The sequence below is a fragment of the Rhinolophus ferrumequinum genome, chromosome 11 (assembly GCF_004115265.2).
Source record: "Rhinolophus ferrumequinum isolate MPI-CBG mRhiFer1 chromosome 11, mRhiFer1_v1.p, whole genome shotgun sequence".
NCBI lineage: Eukaryota > Metazoa > Chordata > Mammalia > Chiroptera > Rhinolophidae > Rhinolophus > Rhinolophus ferrumequinum.
Genome location: NC_046294.1, coordinates 3,490,563 through 3,504,804, shown reverse-complemented (window position 1 = coordinate 3,504,804; position 14,242 = coordinate 3,490,563). Strand labels below are relative to the sequence as shown.

At 58.1% G+C, this 14,242-nt stretch overlaps 1 protein-coding gene across 1 annotated transcript; it reads left to right on the top strand.

Moving 5' to 3' along the window:
• Positions 1-832: 832 nt before the first annotated feature.
• Positions 833-9,909, top strand: CCND1 (cyclin D1). Its single transcript, XM_033120052.1, has 5 exons — positions 833-1,245; positions 2,767-2,982; positions 3,482-3,641; positions 6,726-6,874; positions 9,354-9,909. Exons 1-5 carry the CDS (start codon positions 1,048-1,050, stop codon positions 9,516-9,518), a joined length of 888 nt encoding a protein of 295 aa, XP_032975943.1. The 5' UTR covers positions 833-1,047; the 3' UTR covers positions 9,519-9,909.
• The last annotated feature ends 4,333 nt before the right edge of the window (positions 9,910-14,242 follow it).

Here is a 14,242-nt window from a genome sequence, read left to right as displayed (position 1 = left end):
ACCACTGTCTTGCTGCCCTCCATTCAGGGTGTTTTTCTAGTAAGTAAATTACCGGGAGGGGTGGGTTGGGATTTGGGGACCCCACAAGGATGGACTGGCCAAGGTAGGAAGACAGCCTGCAGATCCCCAGGCGAGGAGGACAGGATGAAGGAAATGCTGGCCACCATCTTGGGCTGCTGCTGGAATTTTCGGGCATTTATTTTATTTTATTTTTTGAGCGAGAACATGCTAGGCTGAAATCTCTTAAACGTTTAGGGTTACTCCCCTGGGCATTTACAACGACCCCCCTGTGCGCCGGCATGAAGCCTCCAGCAGGGTTCTGGGCTCTGCCCGGCGTCCCTGAGTGTTCAATGGTTCCTGAAATTTACACGTGTTAATGAAAATGAAAGAAGATGTAGACGCTGAGATTCCTTGGCCGCCTCTCCGCCCGTGGGTGCCCTCGTGGCGTTCTCGGAAATGCGCCCATTCTCCCGGCTCCGATATAGGGTGCCGCCAAGCCCCACAGTACCCCCTCCATGCGGTCTCCCCCCGGCTGCGTGTGGCCTGCCCGCCCTCCTAGTTGTCCCCCTCTGCAGAGCCACCTCCACCCCACCCCCCAAATCCCGGGGGACCCACTCCGGGAAAACAGGCCCCCCTGCACCCCTCTTCTCCGGCGGGGAGAAAGGCTGCCTCGGGGTGATTTGCATTTCTATGAAAACTGGGCTTCGGGGGCAACTCCGCGGCGGGGCCCTCGCAGCTCCCTGGCGCTCGGCGCCCGCGCCCCCTCCTACTGAGCCCGCCCCCGCCCCCGCCCCCCCCTCCCATTCTCTGCCCGGCTTTGATCTCTGCTGAACAACAGTAACGTCACACGGGCTACAGGGGAGTTTTGTTGGAAGTTGCAAAGTCCTGGAGCCTCCAGAGGGCTGTCGGCGCTGTAGCAGCGAACAGCAGCGTCCGCGCGCTCGGGCGAGGAGCAGAAGAGCTCGAGGGAGCGCAAGAGCTAGAGCCGAGCGCGGACCGAGCCCCCGACCCACCGCCAGCCCCAGGCCGCCTAGCAGAGCCACAGCCATGGCACACCAGCTCCTGTGCTGCGAGGTGGAGACCATCCGCCGGGCATACCCCGATGCCAACCTCCTTAACGACCGGGTGCTGCGGGCCATGCTCAAGGCGGAGGAGACCTGCGCGCCCTCCGTGTCGTACTTCAAGTGTGTGCAGAAGGAGATCCTGCCGTCCATGCGGAAGATTGTGGCCACCTGGATGCTAGAGGTGCGGGGCTTGGGCGGCTCTCTTAAGACTTGCCTGCAACTTGTTACCCACACTCCCATTTCTTTGCGGCTCATCTTGCTCCCTTTTCTTCCACCCTAACTTTGAAGTTTGCCGGGGGTGTAGCTAGGAATCGTATTTTCAAAATATATAGATACTGTGGGTGTTTTTTGAACAAGGACAGAGTTGGGGGCATTAGCAATTCCCTTTCCTGGTCGGGGGGGAGGGGGTCCCTGCGGGGAAAGGCAGTACCAGACGCACCCTAATTAGCTCGAGGGTGCGGGCCGGCGGGCTGGGCGCCCTTTTGGGCCCCCGCCTGGGCCGCCACCGCGCAGCCCCCGCCTGCGCCTGAGTCCGCTGCGCCTCCTCTCCCAGCCGCGGAGCCGCCAGCTCCAGAGGGAGGGGGCATATATTTGATTTTTAAATGAATATCCATGGACACGTATGCAAGGGCCGCTCGTGCCAGTATTATGCGCCATCTTTGTTCTTTTATTGCAAAGCAAAAGTGTTTATTAATAATTGGGGGCAGGGTGGGGGCGGGGAGCGCCAGGCGAGGCGCTGGGGCCGCGGCAAGGGGCCGCGCGGTCGCCGGGAACCGGCGGGAGGGGCGCGGGGACCGAGCGCGGGCAGTTTGGGGGGGACCCCACTCGGGAAGTGGGGGCCCTTTGTTCAAACAGCGAGTCCCGGGGCTCCCTGCACCGCCAGCCTTGGCCGGAGAGCACGCCGGGCTGCAAGGTCGCGTGGCCCCCAACACGCTGGTATTGACCCTCGTCTGCAGGGGTCTCGGTTTGGAGGACCTGTCTATATCGAGCCGGGGGCTAGAGTTACATTTTCGGGCTTTCAGTGGGCGCCTGGGGGGCCCGCAAGTATTTTTAAATAATTTTTTTGAAGTGCGGCGTGGTGCCCTTGCGAGAGTGAAACGGCGCCCGCGCCCAAGGGGAAGGGGGGCCCCTGAGTTTGAATTCCTGGGGCTCTCCACCGAGCCTGCAACGAGCTCCCGACCCCCGGCCTGGGTAAAGGGCCGCTCGAGGGTCATTTTCAGGTTTTTTTTATGTACCCAGTTATTTTTTTTATATTTTTAAATATTTTTTGAAAAGATGACGTCTGGGGAAATGCGGCGCGGCGGCCTGGGACGCCACCTTTGTGTCTCGCAGGCGCCGCGAGCGCGGCGCCCAGCCCCGCGTCCCCGCACCCCATTTGGTGCGACCATGGGCCAGGCGGGCCCCAGAGCACCCACTGGGGCCGGGGTCCCCAGGGCCGGCAGCCCGCGCGCGGCGCATGCCGGCCAGCCATGCCCGCTGCCGCCCCCACCGTGCCAGCCGCGCGGGGACTTTCCCTTTCAGTTTCGGGATGGGTGGGTACTAGGGATACTTAAGGGAGGGGATGCATCACTGCAAGCGTCTGCCACCCCCTGCCCGACCCTCCGTGTTCTGAGACCCGTGGCGCGAGCGCGAGCGGGATGGGGGGCGCGGGGTCCCGCGGAGGGGCCCGGCGGCGGCGGTCACGACCCGGGTGTCCCGGCAGGTCTGCGAGGAGCAGAAGTGCGAGGAGGAGGTCTTCCCGTTGGCCATGAACTACCTGGACCGCTTCCTCTCACTGGAGCCGGTGAAAAAGAGCCGCCTGCAGCTGCTGGGGGCCACCTGCATGTTCGTAGCCTCGAAGATGAAAGAGACCATCCCCCTGACGGCCGAGAAGTTGTGCATCTACACTGACAACTCCATCCGGCCCGACGAGCTGCTGGTAACCCGCTGCCCGCCGCAGCCCTCTTAGCCAAAGGACCCCGGAGTGCGGGTGGGGAAAGTGCAGAGGGCAGGGGGTACCCGGCCGGCCTCCCACAGACCTTGTGCCCCGAGGGCGGGAGGCCAAACTGCCCGGGCCCCTCCCGAGGACCTGGCGGGACCCCCGCCCCACTTTCGCTGGGATTCCCACTGTGGCTCGGTCCCTAGTACCTCCGAAAAGTGGGCGGCGCGCGCCCTCTAGCGGCGGCGGCGCGGACAAGGCTTTGCGTGCGTTCCATGTGCTGGAGGTCTTTTTTTGTCTCCGCTTGTGAAGTGTTTAATAACAAGCAGGAACCTTTACAAGTGGCTCCTTCAATTTTTTGATCTGGGATAGCATGTTTTCCCCAACTTGCTGGACCCCCAACACCCCCATCCTTTCTCTCCAGGCCCCTCTCCCACTCGAGCCCCTCCAGCAGCTGCCCCTGCACCTCTCTTTATGTTTGTTCGCCCCATTTCCACAGCAAATGGAGCTGCTGCTGGTGAACAAACTCAAGTGGAACTTGGCCGCCATGACCCCGCACGATTTCATTGAACACTTCCTCTCCAAAATGCCGGTGGCAGAGGAGAACAAACAGATCATCCGCAAACATGCTCAGACCTTCGTTGCCCTCTGTGCCACAGGTAGGGTGACTGGGCCCTGCTGGCCTGGCCTCCCTGGCAGAGCTTCTTGCCCTCTACCTCAGTTTCCCCATCTGAGCAGATGGTCCGCAGACTCCTCCTGCTCTCCGAAGCTCTCCCCTTTCCTGGTTCTCTTGAACAGAAGTCTCAGGTTGTTGGTTGGGCTAATGGAGGTTGGTGTTGTCTTCCCAGGATCTGGAGGCTGGCTTGTCTGTATCCAGTTGCCGTGGCTACTGCTCCCCACACCAGGCAGGGGCCAGGCTATGGCCACTCCACGTTAAAAGGGGTTTACCTTGGCCAACAGGCCTGCCTCTCCCCCCACCCTCCACCCTTGTCCTTCCTTGTATCCTCAAGGAGCCTGAGCTTTGGGGCCCCCTCCTGGCCTCTCCCGGGCTGGGCCACCTGCCAGGGGCGCCTACAGGGGTGGGGAGTGCAGGCTGGCAGTGTCTGCACCACGTGCTCTGGGCGGCCAGCTTCAGCTTCGGCCCTTCTGCGGGGGCGGCCACCAGAGCAGCCCAGCTGCCTGAGGCCCCACTAGGGGCGCCTCAGCTGAGGCCTGGGAGGGGCTTTGGAGCAGCCTGCTGCTGTGGTTGGCAGCAGGGGGCAACCCTCCCTCCCCCTGGCACAGCTCTGGATGGTCCCTAGATGCCTCTCCCTGGCACTGCCCTGGCCCCAGCCCCCGGCAGCCAGACTTTCAAACCCAGTGAAGACACACACACACACACACACACACACACTGTTGCCTCCAGCTTCCCACAGCCCTCCCCTGACCCTCTGTGTCCTCTTCCTTCCTCCCCTCTGAGCATGAGCTGGGCCCAGGAGACCTGGAGACGCTGACCGGGGACCCATGCCCGCATCCCACCCAGCTCAGCTGTGTGCTGCCTCTGCCCCGGTCAGGCCTCAGCTGTCGCATGTGTTTGGGGCTTGTTCTGGGCAGCCAGAAGGCCACACTTCGTCAAAGGGGGAAGTTGGTATTTTCTACCCCCACCCCCCAGAAGGGGTAGAGCCCCAGACCCGGCATCTCATTGAACCCTACTGATGTCTGGGGTCTCCGGTGGCTGGAATTTCTGGGTTAGGCGAGAGTTGGGAAGATTCTGCTGGCCTCCCCGCCCTCCTCTCGGTCCTTCCAAGTGAGGCGTGGGGGAAAGATGGAGAAGCCCAGGATGTGGTTGGCCGGATGGATCTGAGGGGTGGGGAGGTGCCCCCTCCCCAGGCGTTCCAGCTCTGGCTCTTGGGTGGGGGTGGGGATCCTCCCACCGGCCATCCCCTCAGCCTCCAGGGCCAGCCCAGCAAGCAGGCAGGGAGGCTTCCTCTGGCTGGGGCGCCTCCGAGGAGAGAGGCCTCTGGAGACTTCCAGGCAGCCTTTTATGGAGCTGAAAGTGGTGTGGAGAAATGGGCAACGTTTCCTGGAGATAATGCAAGGAATGGCTCTTGTAACACCCTCCCCCTAGGATAGTCGGGGTGGCCGGGAACTGCCCCTCTCCCGGGACCCTGGGAAAGCAGGGGGTGTAGCCTGCATTGGGTGCTGGCAGTGAGGGAAGCAAGCCTGGTGCAGAGGCTACAAACAGGCTCTGGTGCCAGCTCTCAGGCTGCAGTAGGTCGATGTATGTGAGCCCTGGGCCCACTTGGGTGACCCAGCTTTTCGCATACATTAATTCCCAGGTCGGGGCCCTGTGGGGGACCTCAGGCCAGAGGAGGGGCGCAGCACCGCCCACCAGGTCCCTTAGAAGATTCTCAGGGTCCTGGTCCTTATCGCCCTTGGTTACAAGGGGACCTCTCTCTAGATGAGGGTGACATCACTGAAGCTCAAAAACAAATGAGTTATGGGAGGTGGGGGCATGAGCAAAAGTCCCAGAAGGTGTTTTTGGCCCTCACATGGCACAGGTCCCATTGAAAGGTGCTGGGCGAGGCGGGGCTCCACTCTCCCTGCACCCCAAAGACCGGGGTTCCTGAGGACCCACCCGTGTGCACACATCACCCACACACCGCTGGCTTTTGCTTTTCCTATAACATGTAAATGGGAGTTTTTCCTTGTGCTGTGGTGGGTAAGAAGACACTGCCAGGGCTGTCTGACGTGAGCACATAATCTAGCTCAAAGAACAGGTCTATGCCAGGGTCGGCAGTGTCACGGCTCCAGGGACTGCTTGGTCTCACATGGGCCCGTCACAACCAGACAGTGAATAGGAACAACTATTGGAGCTTCTGGATTGCTCCTTATCTAGACATAAGCCCCCCCCCCCACTCACGCACACACACACACACACACTTCCGATGGGGGACAGGCTTCGGGAGTGAGCCTGCCCCAATTATTCCATCCCTTTACACGGGGTCTTGAGGTCCAGCCTGTCAGACCTGGTGCTCCAGCCGCGGCGCTGTCTGTGCAGTCCCGACAGGCCTCAATGAAAAGCTTTTCATTCATGGCCCCTGGCTCTCAGACTGGGTGGAACTGCTCCCCTTTAGTGGGGGAGAGAGGTGGCGAGCCTTGTTAGGGATTTCTTTTCTAAGTCACAGCCCAGAAGCCGGCTTGGTTGCCCCTTAAGAGTGGCTGCCTTTATTCCCAGCCCCCCTGGCTGGCGCCTGCCCCTTTAACGAGGCCAAGTTGTTTATTCTCGGGATGAAGACTCAGATGGGCTGTGCGCCCCAGCCCATGGGGGCCCCACTCCCTTTGTGCCCAGCCCCCTCCCTTCGGCTCACCCAAGTCCCCTATTCCCGGACACTCAGTGGCAAAAGATGAGGCAGTGGGGTGGGGCGGGGGGGCTCTCACAGGTGCCCAGCTCCAGGCTGAAGGCTCCTCGTCGGGTGCAACAAAAAAGCAGCCCATGCGTGCCCCTATCACCACTTTAGTGTCCTTTCCATAACAAGTGTGCAAGGGGCCTGCAGGTCAGGTTGCCCTCAGGAAAAGCAGAGGGTCCCACCATCACCTGGGCAGAGGGAGCCTCCCGCACTTCCCGACTGGCCCCTCAGCACTAACAGACCCAGGCCAGCCATTGCTGGGACAGGCCCTGGTACCTGCCTAGATCGCAGGGTCCTGTGGTCCTGTGGACTGACCCTGCTCATGGCCCCCTTGCCTCTCTCCCTCTGCCACAGATGTGAAGTTCATTTCCAACCCGCCGTCCATGGTGGCTGCTGGGAGCGTGGTGGCCGCCGTGCAAGGCCTGCACCTGGGGAGTTCCAACAGCTTCCTGTCCTATCACCGCCTCACGCGGTTCCTCTCCAAAGTGATTAAGTGTGACCCGGTAAGTGATCACATGCACTGCTCCCGCATTGGCACCGAGTACTAGAAACATCCAGTGTCTGGGGCACTGAAGCTGGCGCTCGCCAACGGGAAAGGCTTTGGCTTATGCCAAGACCGCTGCAGAGGATGGCTTGTCCCATGTGGGGGCCATGTCACAGGCTGACTGTGCACCAGCTTCACCCACCTCTCCTGAGGGCTCCTCTGGAAGGAGAAGCACCTCCTGATGTTCCCCCAGTGCCCCCAGGAGCCATAATGGCCTCCTGGTGAGCTGTCCAGGAAGAGGGCCCACAAGGCAGGCCCCTGTCAAATGACCCATGCCCTGATGGGTGGACCTGGGGCCCGGTTGAGCTTTGTCTGGGCCACAATGTGAATGGCCAATAAAAAGATGCTTTAAAAGTGCTCTTGTGAGGTCTCGGGCCATGACAATAGGTCCAGTCCGGACAACCTTATTTTTTATGGCTGCCTTTGAGAGGCTGCTTCTCTTAAAGCCAGAGTCGATTGTGTCCTCTCAAAAATGCCATTGTTTTATTCCCAATTTTTCTTCCCTCCTTCAAGAAAGAATTAGAATACCAATGACGGGTTTGTGGCATCTGCCCCATTAGAGCAGAGCGGGTGGTGGGTCAGCCGTGATCCTGGGAATGACCCCATTCCAGGTCTGGCTCCAGCTGCCTTCCGTGCACCCACCAGGGGCCACTCAGCAGTACGACTGCGAAAAGGTAGCGTATGAGACAGACACTATCCTGTGGCCTATCCTGTGGCCAGCGGTGCTTGGTTGCCAGCCTATGTGTGTCCCCAGAGGAGGAAACATTCCTAACCATAGACGTGGGCAGCTCCTGGAGGGGGCCCCCCCTCTGCCTTGGTGCTTCCATCACTTGTGCCCTCAGGCAGCCACCGGGAGATGGGGCAGCCTCACTAGAAGTGCCACAAACATGAGTGCTGTCCAGACAGTGGGAGGAAGTGACTCCACGACTCCTATTTGAATAGAGCCTGCTTTAATTAGATCTGAATCAAAATGCCTCGCAGCTGACAGCCGGGGAACAATCCACCCAGGCTGAAAGGTGTTGTCTGGGCACCTGGTGAAAAACGTCGCTTGGCTCAGACATAAACCCCTCAGCAGTGGGGCCCCCGGGTTGTTGGCCCTTCTCCAGAGCCGGCCCTCAGTGGCCAAAGTCAGCTCTTCACAGGATAGGGCTGCAGGTCCAAGTGGGCTGCTGAGAGGAGACAAGGGCCATGGAGCTGGGCTGTGGCAGCCTAGGGGAGTCCCTCCCTGCACCCTCTGCTCTCTGCCCCACCACACAGCCCCCCGAGTTACCGGGGCAAGTAAACCACTGCCCCTAAGAGCTGTCTGTCAAGCTGACCTGGGTCGGTGGGTGGGAGCTGTCAGGAGTGGACTGAGGCCGTGCTGGGTGTTGGGTGTGTGGGTCAAAGCCTGAGGTGGCCATCAGGTGTTGGGCTCCACACCAGAATTGGGCCTCAGTTTCCTCACCAGTAAAATGGGGCTATTTGCACTTGCCCTGTGTTCTAATCTGCCATGATGAAAAAATGTTGGTGGACGGTGGGGGGGATAGACCTCCCTGTAAAGGCCTAGAGCTCTGGAAATGTGGGTGGTCCCCAGGGATCACTCCAAAGCCTTCGGGCCTGGGTCCACTTCTTTTGGGTGAGAAACCCCAGCCCCACTGGTTAAAGTTCAGCAGCACCTTCCCCGTGGCTGAACCCTGTTCCTGGGGGAAAGGCACAGGTTTGGAGACTTAATTCTAGAATAGAAGTCCAAGTATGGCATCCTGGGAGCTGGCACAGGTGGCTCTGACCCCTGGAGCTGTAAAGCCACCCGGCTGCAAAAGTCCCCTCCACACCACTGGGTTTGTCCCTGGTGAGACAGGAGCAGTCCCTGGGCTCCGGGATTCCTGTCCATTGACAATGCAGGGTGGTGGCAGCAAGAGGAAGGCTGCTGCAGGTACGCCCTGGGCAAGGCCCATGCATCCCCCAGGATGTGGGCCGAACAGGAGGATGGAGGCGGATACAGGGTCCCGGTTCCCCAGGCCACCCAACATTCATTCTCAGTCATGCACGGCCTAACGCTTTGACGGCTATTCATCACAGAAGGCTGGGTTCACCGCGGGGCTGACATGGCAGGGCCTCCCTGTCCTGGGTCAAATGGCTGAATTTGCCAAGGACAGCGTCGGGGCCAGAGGAACCAGATCAGAGCCCAGCAGAGGAATTCCCTGCTGGGAACAGAGAGATAGGCGGGGGCGGGGAGGGATGATGGCCTGCAGCCTGCGGTCTTTGGTCCTGCGTGGGGCTGTCCCCGCCTGGTGAGCGTGTGGACTATTCGGGCCAGGGGCAGCTGGGGGCCCGACAAGGCCCGTGCGGGTCTATCCTGGGGTCGGGGGCAGCCTTAGATCAGCTCCCTCGAGTGTCGGGGCGATGGGGCCCTCCCACCGCCGTCCTTCTGAGCCCCCCCCCACCCCCTGTCTCACCAGGACTGCCTCCGGGCCTGCCAGGAGCAGATCGAAGCCCTGCTGGAGTCGAGCCTGCGCCAGGCCCAGCAGCAGGACCTGGACCCCAAGGCTGCCGAGGAGGAAGAAGAGGAGGAAGAGCTGGACCTGGCCTGCACGCCCACCGACGTGCGGGACGTGAACATTTGAGGGTGCCCACGGCCGGCAAGGGAGGGGCTGGCCCGGGTGCTCCCCACAGACCACTCCTCTCCAGGACCGCTCACGGCCAGAACGGGCAGCTTCCTTCTCCTTGCTGTCGGTTTTCTCCTTTGCTCTTTCCCCCTTCTGTCTCTGACTTAAGCGAAAGAAAAAAAAAGTACCCAAAAACTGTCTTTTAAAAAAAGAGAGAGAGAAAAAAATAGTGTTTGCATAACCCAGAGCTGGGTGGGGGAGGAGGGTTGTGCTACAAAAATAGGATTTTATACCCCATAATCAACTAGTTTTCTATTAATGTGTTTGTGTCTCTGTATTGTAAGGCTAGGCATTAACACAAAAGAAAGTCTGCAGGGGAGGGATAGATTTGATTCTTGATGCGTTTAAAGCAAAAAAAAAAAAAAAGCATAAAAATGTTCTGAAACATAGAAAACTTAAACCATTTTTAACGTAGAAGGTTTTTAGATAGAAATACGTATTCCTGTGCTTTTCCCAAGGAGCAGAGCTTTAAGGCGGTTCTAGGCATCCTGTATCTTGCTTGCTCACGCATGTAGTCACTTTATGTCATTTGTGCGTGTTTATTTTATTTCGTAGGTAGGCGTGTAATCTCTTCACCTTGTCAATGGCTGATGTAACCTGTTGGTTAGAGTAGCGGACAGTCATGGCTGAGAGCGAGTCCTTTCTGCCTGTGGACCGACCACCCGAGCGGGGTGTCGGGAGCCAGTCGGCGGAGCAGTTAACGGGAAGCCAGCTGTCCGACGCCTCGCGGACGCTACTCTAAAGAAAAGCCGCAATAGCGACGTAACATTCTATTTTTTATAATCTTCATAGTTTTGTAGTTAACCTGTTTAGGAGATGCTGGGTGTTCACCCAACAGACCTGCAGCCTGCTCACATCCGGGTGAAATCCACAGCTTTTTTTTTTTTTTTTTTCCCCTTCTCAATATTCTAAAACCATTCCATTTCAAAAGCACTTTCAGTCCAGTAGTTCTAGGAGAGATCTCTCGTTTATGTTGTATGTGGAGAGGGGGGCAGTTTCTTAGTGGAATGGTTTGGGATATTCACGTACTTGTGTGCAGAGAGGAGTGCAAGGACAGGGCGTGTCAATACGGTGTTAGCGAAAGGGGGTGTGTTTCGGAAGGCTCGGTTCCAGGCGGGAAAGAGAAGAAAATGTGCATTCTCGCATTGCCAGGATGACGTGTCCCTTTTTCCGTAGAGAAGTGGAAGTTTAGGGACCCTTTGGTGCCAACTGGTGTTTGAAAGTAGGGGCCTTAAAGGTTTACCTAGAGGATGCATAGTTTAAGGGTTAGGAAGGTTTTTAAACACTAAAATATATAATTTATAGTTAAGGCTAAAAAGACTATTTATTGCAGAGGATGTCTGTAAGGCCAGTATGATTTATAAAGTGATGCAATCTCCCCTTGATTTAAACACACACACAAACACACAACATGCTGCCTTTGTTGCAGGTTTAATACAGTTTATAAAAGTTAGATCCTTTCAGAGGAGAGGGGGAAAAATTCCCAGGAAAAAAAACGAAGACATCCATTCGGCCTGTTTGGCATTTCCCAAAGTGAATCCAATCAGACAGGCATCAGAGTTGCAGGAAAATTAGGGTGCTCAAGTCAAGTTCAGTTCTAGTATGTTCTTTCCCTGCCCCTTGTTAAAGCAATGTTAGCAACCAATAGACAATTTGCACATCTTGGCTGTGTACCTTTTTGTAATGATTATGTCGGGAGTGTTGGAGGAAGGTGGCGAGAGCGCCCAGGCTGATGGCATGCTGGGAGGGCACGTGAGGGAGGATGTGTGCGGAGGGAGGCTGGTGGGGACCCCGAGGGACAGGCTGCCGCTCCGCTTTCTGATTCGCTGCTACCGATCCAGGACTTCCCAGCACGGTCTGGAAACAGATTCACAGCGCTTCTCTGTATCTTTCACAATGTTTTGCTGCTATTGGAGGATCAGTTTTTGTTTGTTTGTTTTACAATGTCATATACTGCCATGTTCTCGTTTTAATTTTCTCATAGAAAAAATGTATTACGGATGCCTTTTTTTTGTAGTTGTTTGTTTTTGTTTTTTTTTTTTTATGTGATCAGTTTTGACTTAATGTGATTACTGCTCTATTCCAAAAACGTTCCCGCTCCATGATACCTCATGCTTCATTCAGCCATGTGGACACCAGGCAGTCGGGCTGTCTGGCCCACAGCCGCCTGCTTCGGCAAACAGACACGCGGACGAGATCCCCAGAGGGGCTTGGTGTGGATGGACTCCGGGCCGCGTGCGGGCGGCCATCCTGGTGTCTCTGAGGACCAGCCTGTGTCCGGTTCCTTTCCCTGCGCCTGTTAATGCTGGACTCCACCTGACCCGGCATTTACCATCCTAGTAGTTTTTACAGCTGTGTTGTTCTTTGCGTGTAGCTATGAAAGTTGCATCATTATTATTATTATTATTATTATTATTGTAACAAGTATGTCTTAATGTGCCCCTGTGGTCACTCGGGATAATTGGAAGAGCTTCTGGAGTCGTTCAAGTTTCGGGTTATGTACTAGCGCTGTTTGCTATTCTGCTCGTGACAGCATGATGCTGATTTCAAGACCTCCAGATGTCACTGCAGCCCGCTCACAGTGCTGTGTGCCCGAGTCACCTCGCGTGCTGCCAAACCAAAAGGATTTGCACCCTGGGGGGCCCCAGTGGGGTCAGCCTGCGTGCTCCCGGGACCTGCCCCGCCCTGCAGGAACGTGGCTTCCGCTTACCTCAACCATTCTGGCTGTGGCATCTGAACCAAACTGGGTCCTGGAGGGGCAGTCCTAGTGGGGGGTGAACACTGCGCTGAAAGGCCAGAGGCAGGTCCCAGGGGGCACAGCGGAGTCTGTCCTACAACCAGCAGATCTGTGAGGGTCTCTGGCGGGGGGGCACTTGGGGTCTGTGTGTGTTGGTTGTACACCCCGGCATTTCCCAGCACAGACAAGTGATGGGCACGTTTCCAGCAAAAAAATACAAACGTGAAAAATCTAGAAATAAAATTGGTAAAACCCCAGTGTGGTGCCTGCCTGTTTCCTGGGGGCAGGCAAGAAGCCAGGGGCTGGGGATGACGGGCAGAGTCCCCCCTCCTGTCGTGGGGGGCTGTCCTGTGCACTGTGGGGTGTTTAGCTCATCTTTGGCCTCTACCCACCAGGTGACAGGACGTCCCCAGTTGTGACAACCAAAAATACCTCTGACGTTGCCAGATGTCCCCTGGTCCAGGAGCCAATGATGCTCTCACAGCGCAGGGGTGAGGGGAGGGTGTACTTCGGCCACGGACACGCGGGAGTGACTGCCAGAGGCTCTACCACCTAAGACAACAGCTGGGGTTGGGGGGCAGTGACGTGGCCGTGCCTGTTGATCAGAACACAGCTGTCTTCCAGCCCACGCTTAGTCCTCCCAGGTAGGAAAATAAAGCCCGCATTTGTTAACCCCTTTTGGCGCAAACTGCTGCTTGCTCTTGGGGAATCATGGTCCCGGGGCACCCAGGCGTGGGGACAGCGCAGTGCACGTGTTTGGGCTGCATTCCAGTGGCCTTTTACACGGGCTGGTGACCTGGGAGGCCTGGTGGACACCCGTGACGTCACGTGTACAGTGGAGGCTGACACCATGAGGGCCTCAGCTGATCCCGGGAAGCGGTCCTGGGCGAGAGGGGGTCATAGCGGGTGGACTGCGTTCCAGCAAGAATCGGAGAGGAAGGGCGAGCTCCCTGCACGGGCGTCAACGCACGCACAGGAGGCTGGGGCTGCGAGGGAGCAGCCTACGGTTTTTAATGTTTTCCAGATGGAACATCTCAGTGCAGGCTGACAGGGTGGGCAGAGTGGAAGGCAGAGAGGCAGGGCCTGGGAGAGCAGAGGGGAGGGGAGGAGGCCCACAGGACGGGCTGCATAAGCACAAGTAAAGGGTCTGGGCCACTGAGGAGGGTCCTTAGTCCCCTTGGCCCCGTCTCCTGGGAAGCCCCCACGAGAGGCGTCCGGAAAGCTCTTCCTCGGTTATGCCTCCGGCCCTGATCTCTCAAGCCACCCACAGCCCCTCCGGTGTCTGCCTCCCCTTATGGGATGGCAGTGAAGGCCCCATGCATATGGCGAAAATAAAAACGCCTTTTAGGGACTTCAGGCAGCCTCACCCCCACTGTGTCCTCTCTGAAGCCTGAGCTCCTGTTCTCCCTGAGCCCCACTGCCCCAGTGCGGGCACACTGGGCCCTGGTCAGCCAGGAGGCCGGCCCAGCCTCCCAACCTGGCCTTAGGCAGCCCCCCACCCTCTGCCAAACCCTCCTGGGGCTTCTGGCTCCTCTGGCTCTATTCAAGGTCCTGGGACCTGGCCCAACCTCACCCCCCCCCCCCCACACACACACACACACGGCTATCTCGCCCCCTCTCTCCCCACCTCCATTTCCCCCAGCCTGACTCCTCTAACCAGCCCACAGGACTGCAGGGCACACCAGACTACTTCCTGCCTCCACTTCTGAGCCTGAACCGCTCCCCGCTCCCTCCAGGCTCACGTCAGACACCCCCCCACCACAACCCCCCAGGCCTTCCCCAGCAGGTGGCTCTGGGAGGCCCAGGAAGCACCACACCTGATGTGAGCCCTTAGGACAAGTGTCTTGCTAATCCTCTCTGCCCCCCAATCCCAGCCTGGCAAACAGTGGATGCTGAGAAGTGGGAGCTGAAAGGAAGGGGGCGTGGGGCCTTCCTGTTCCCACAG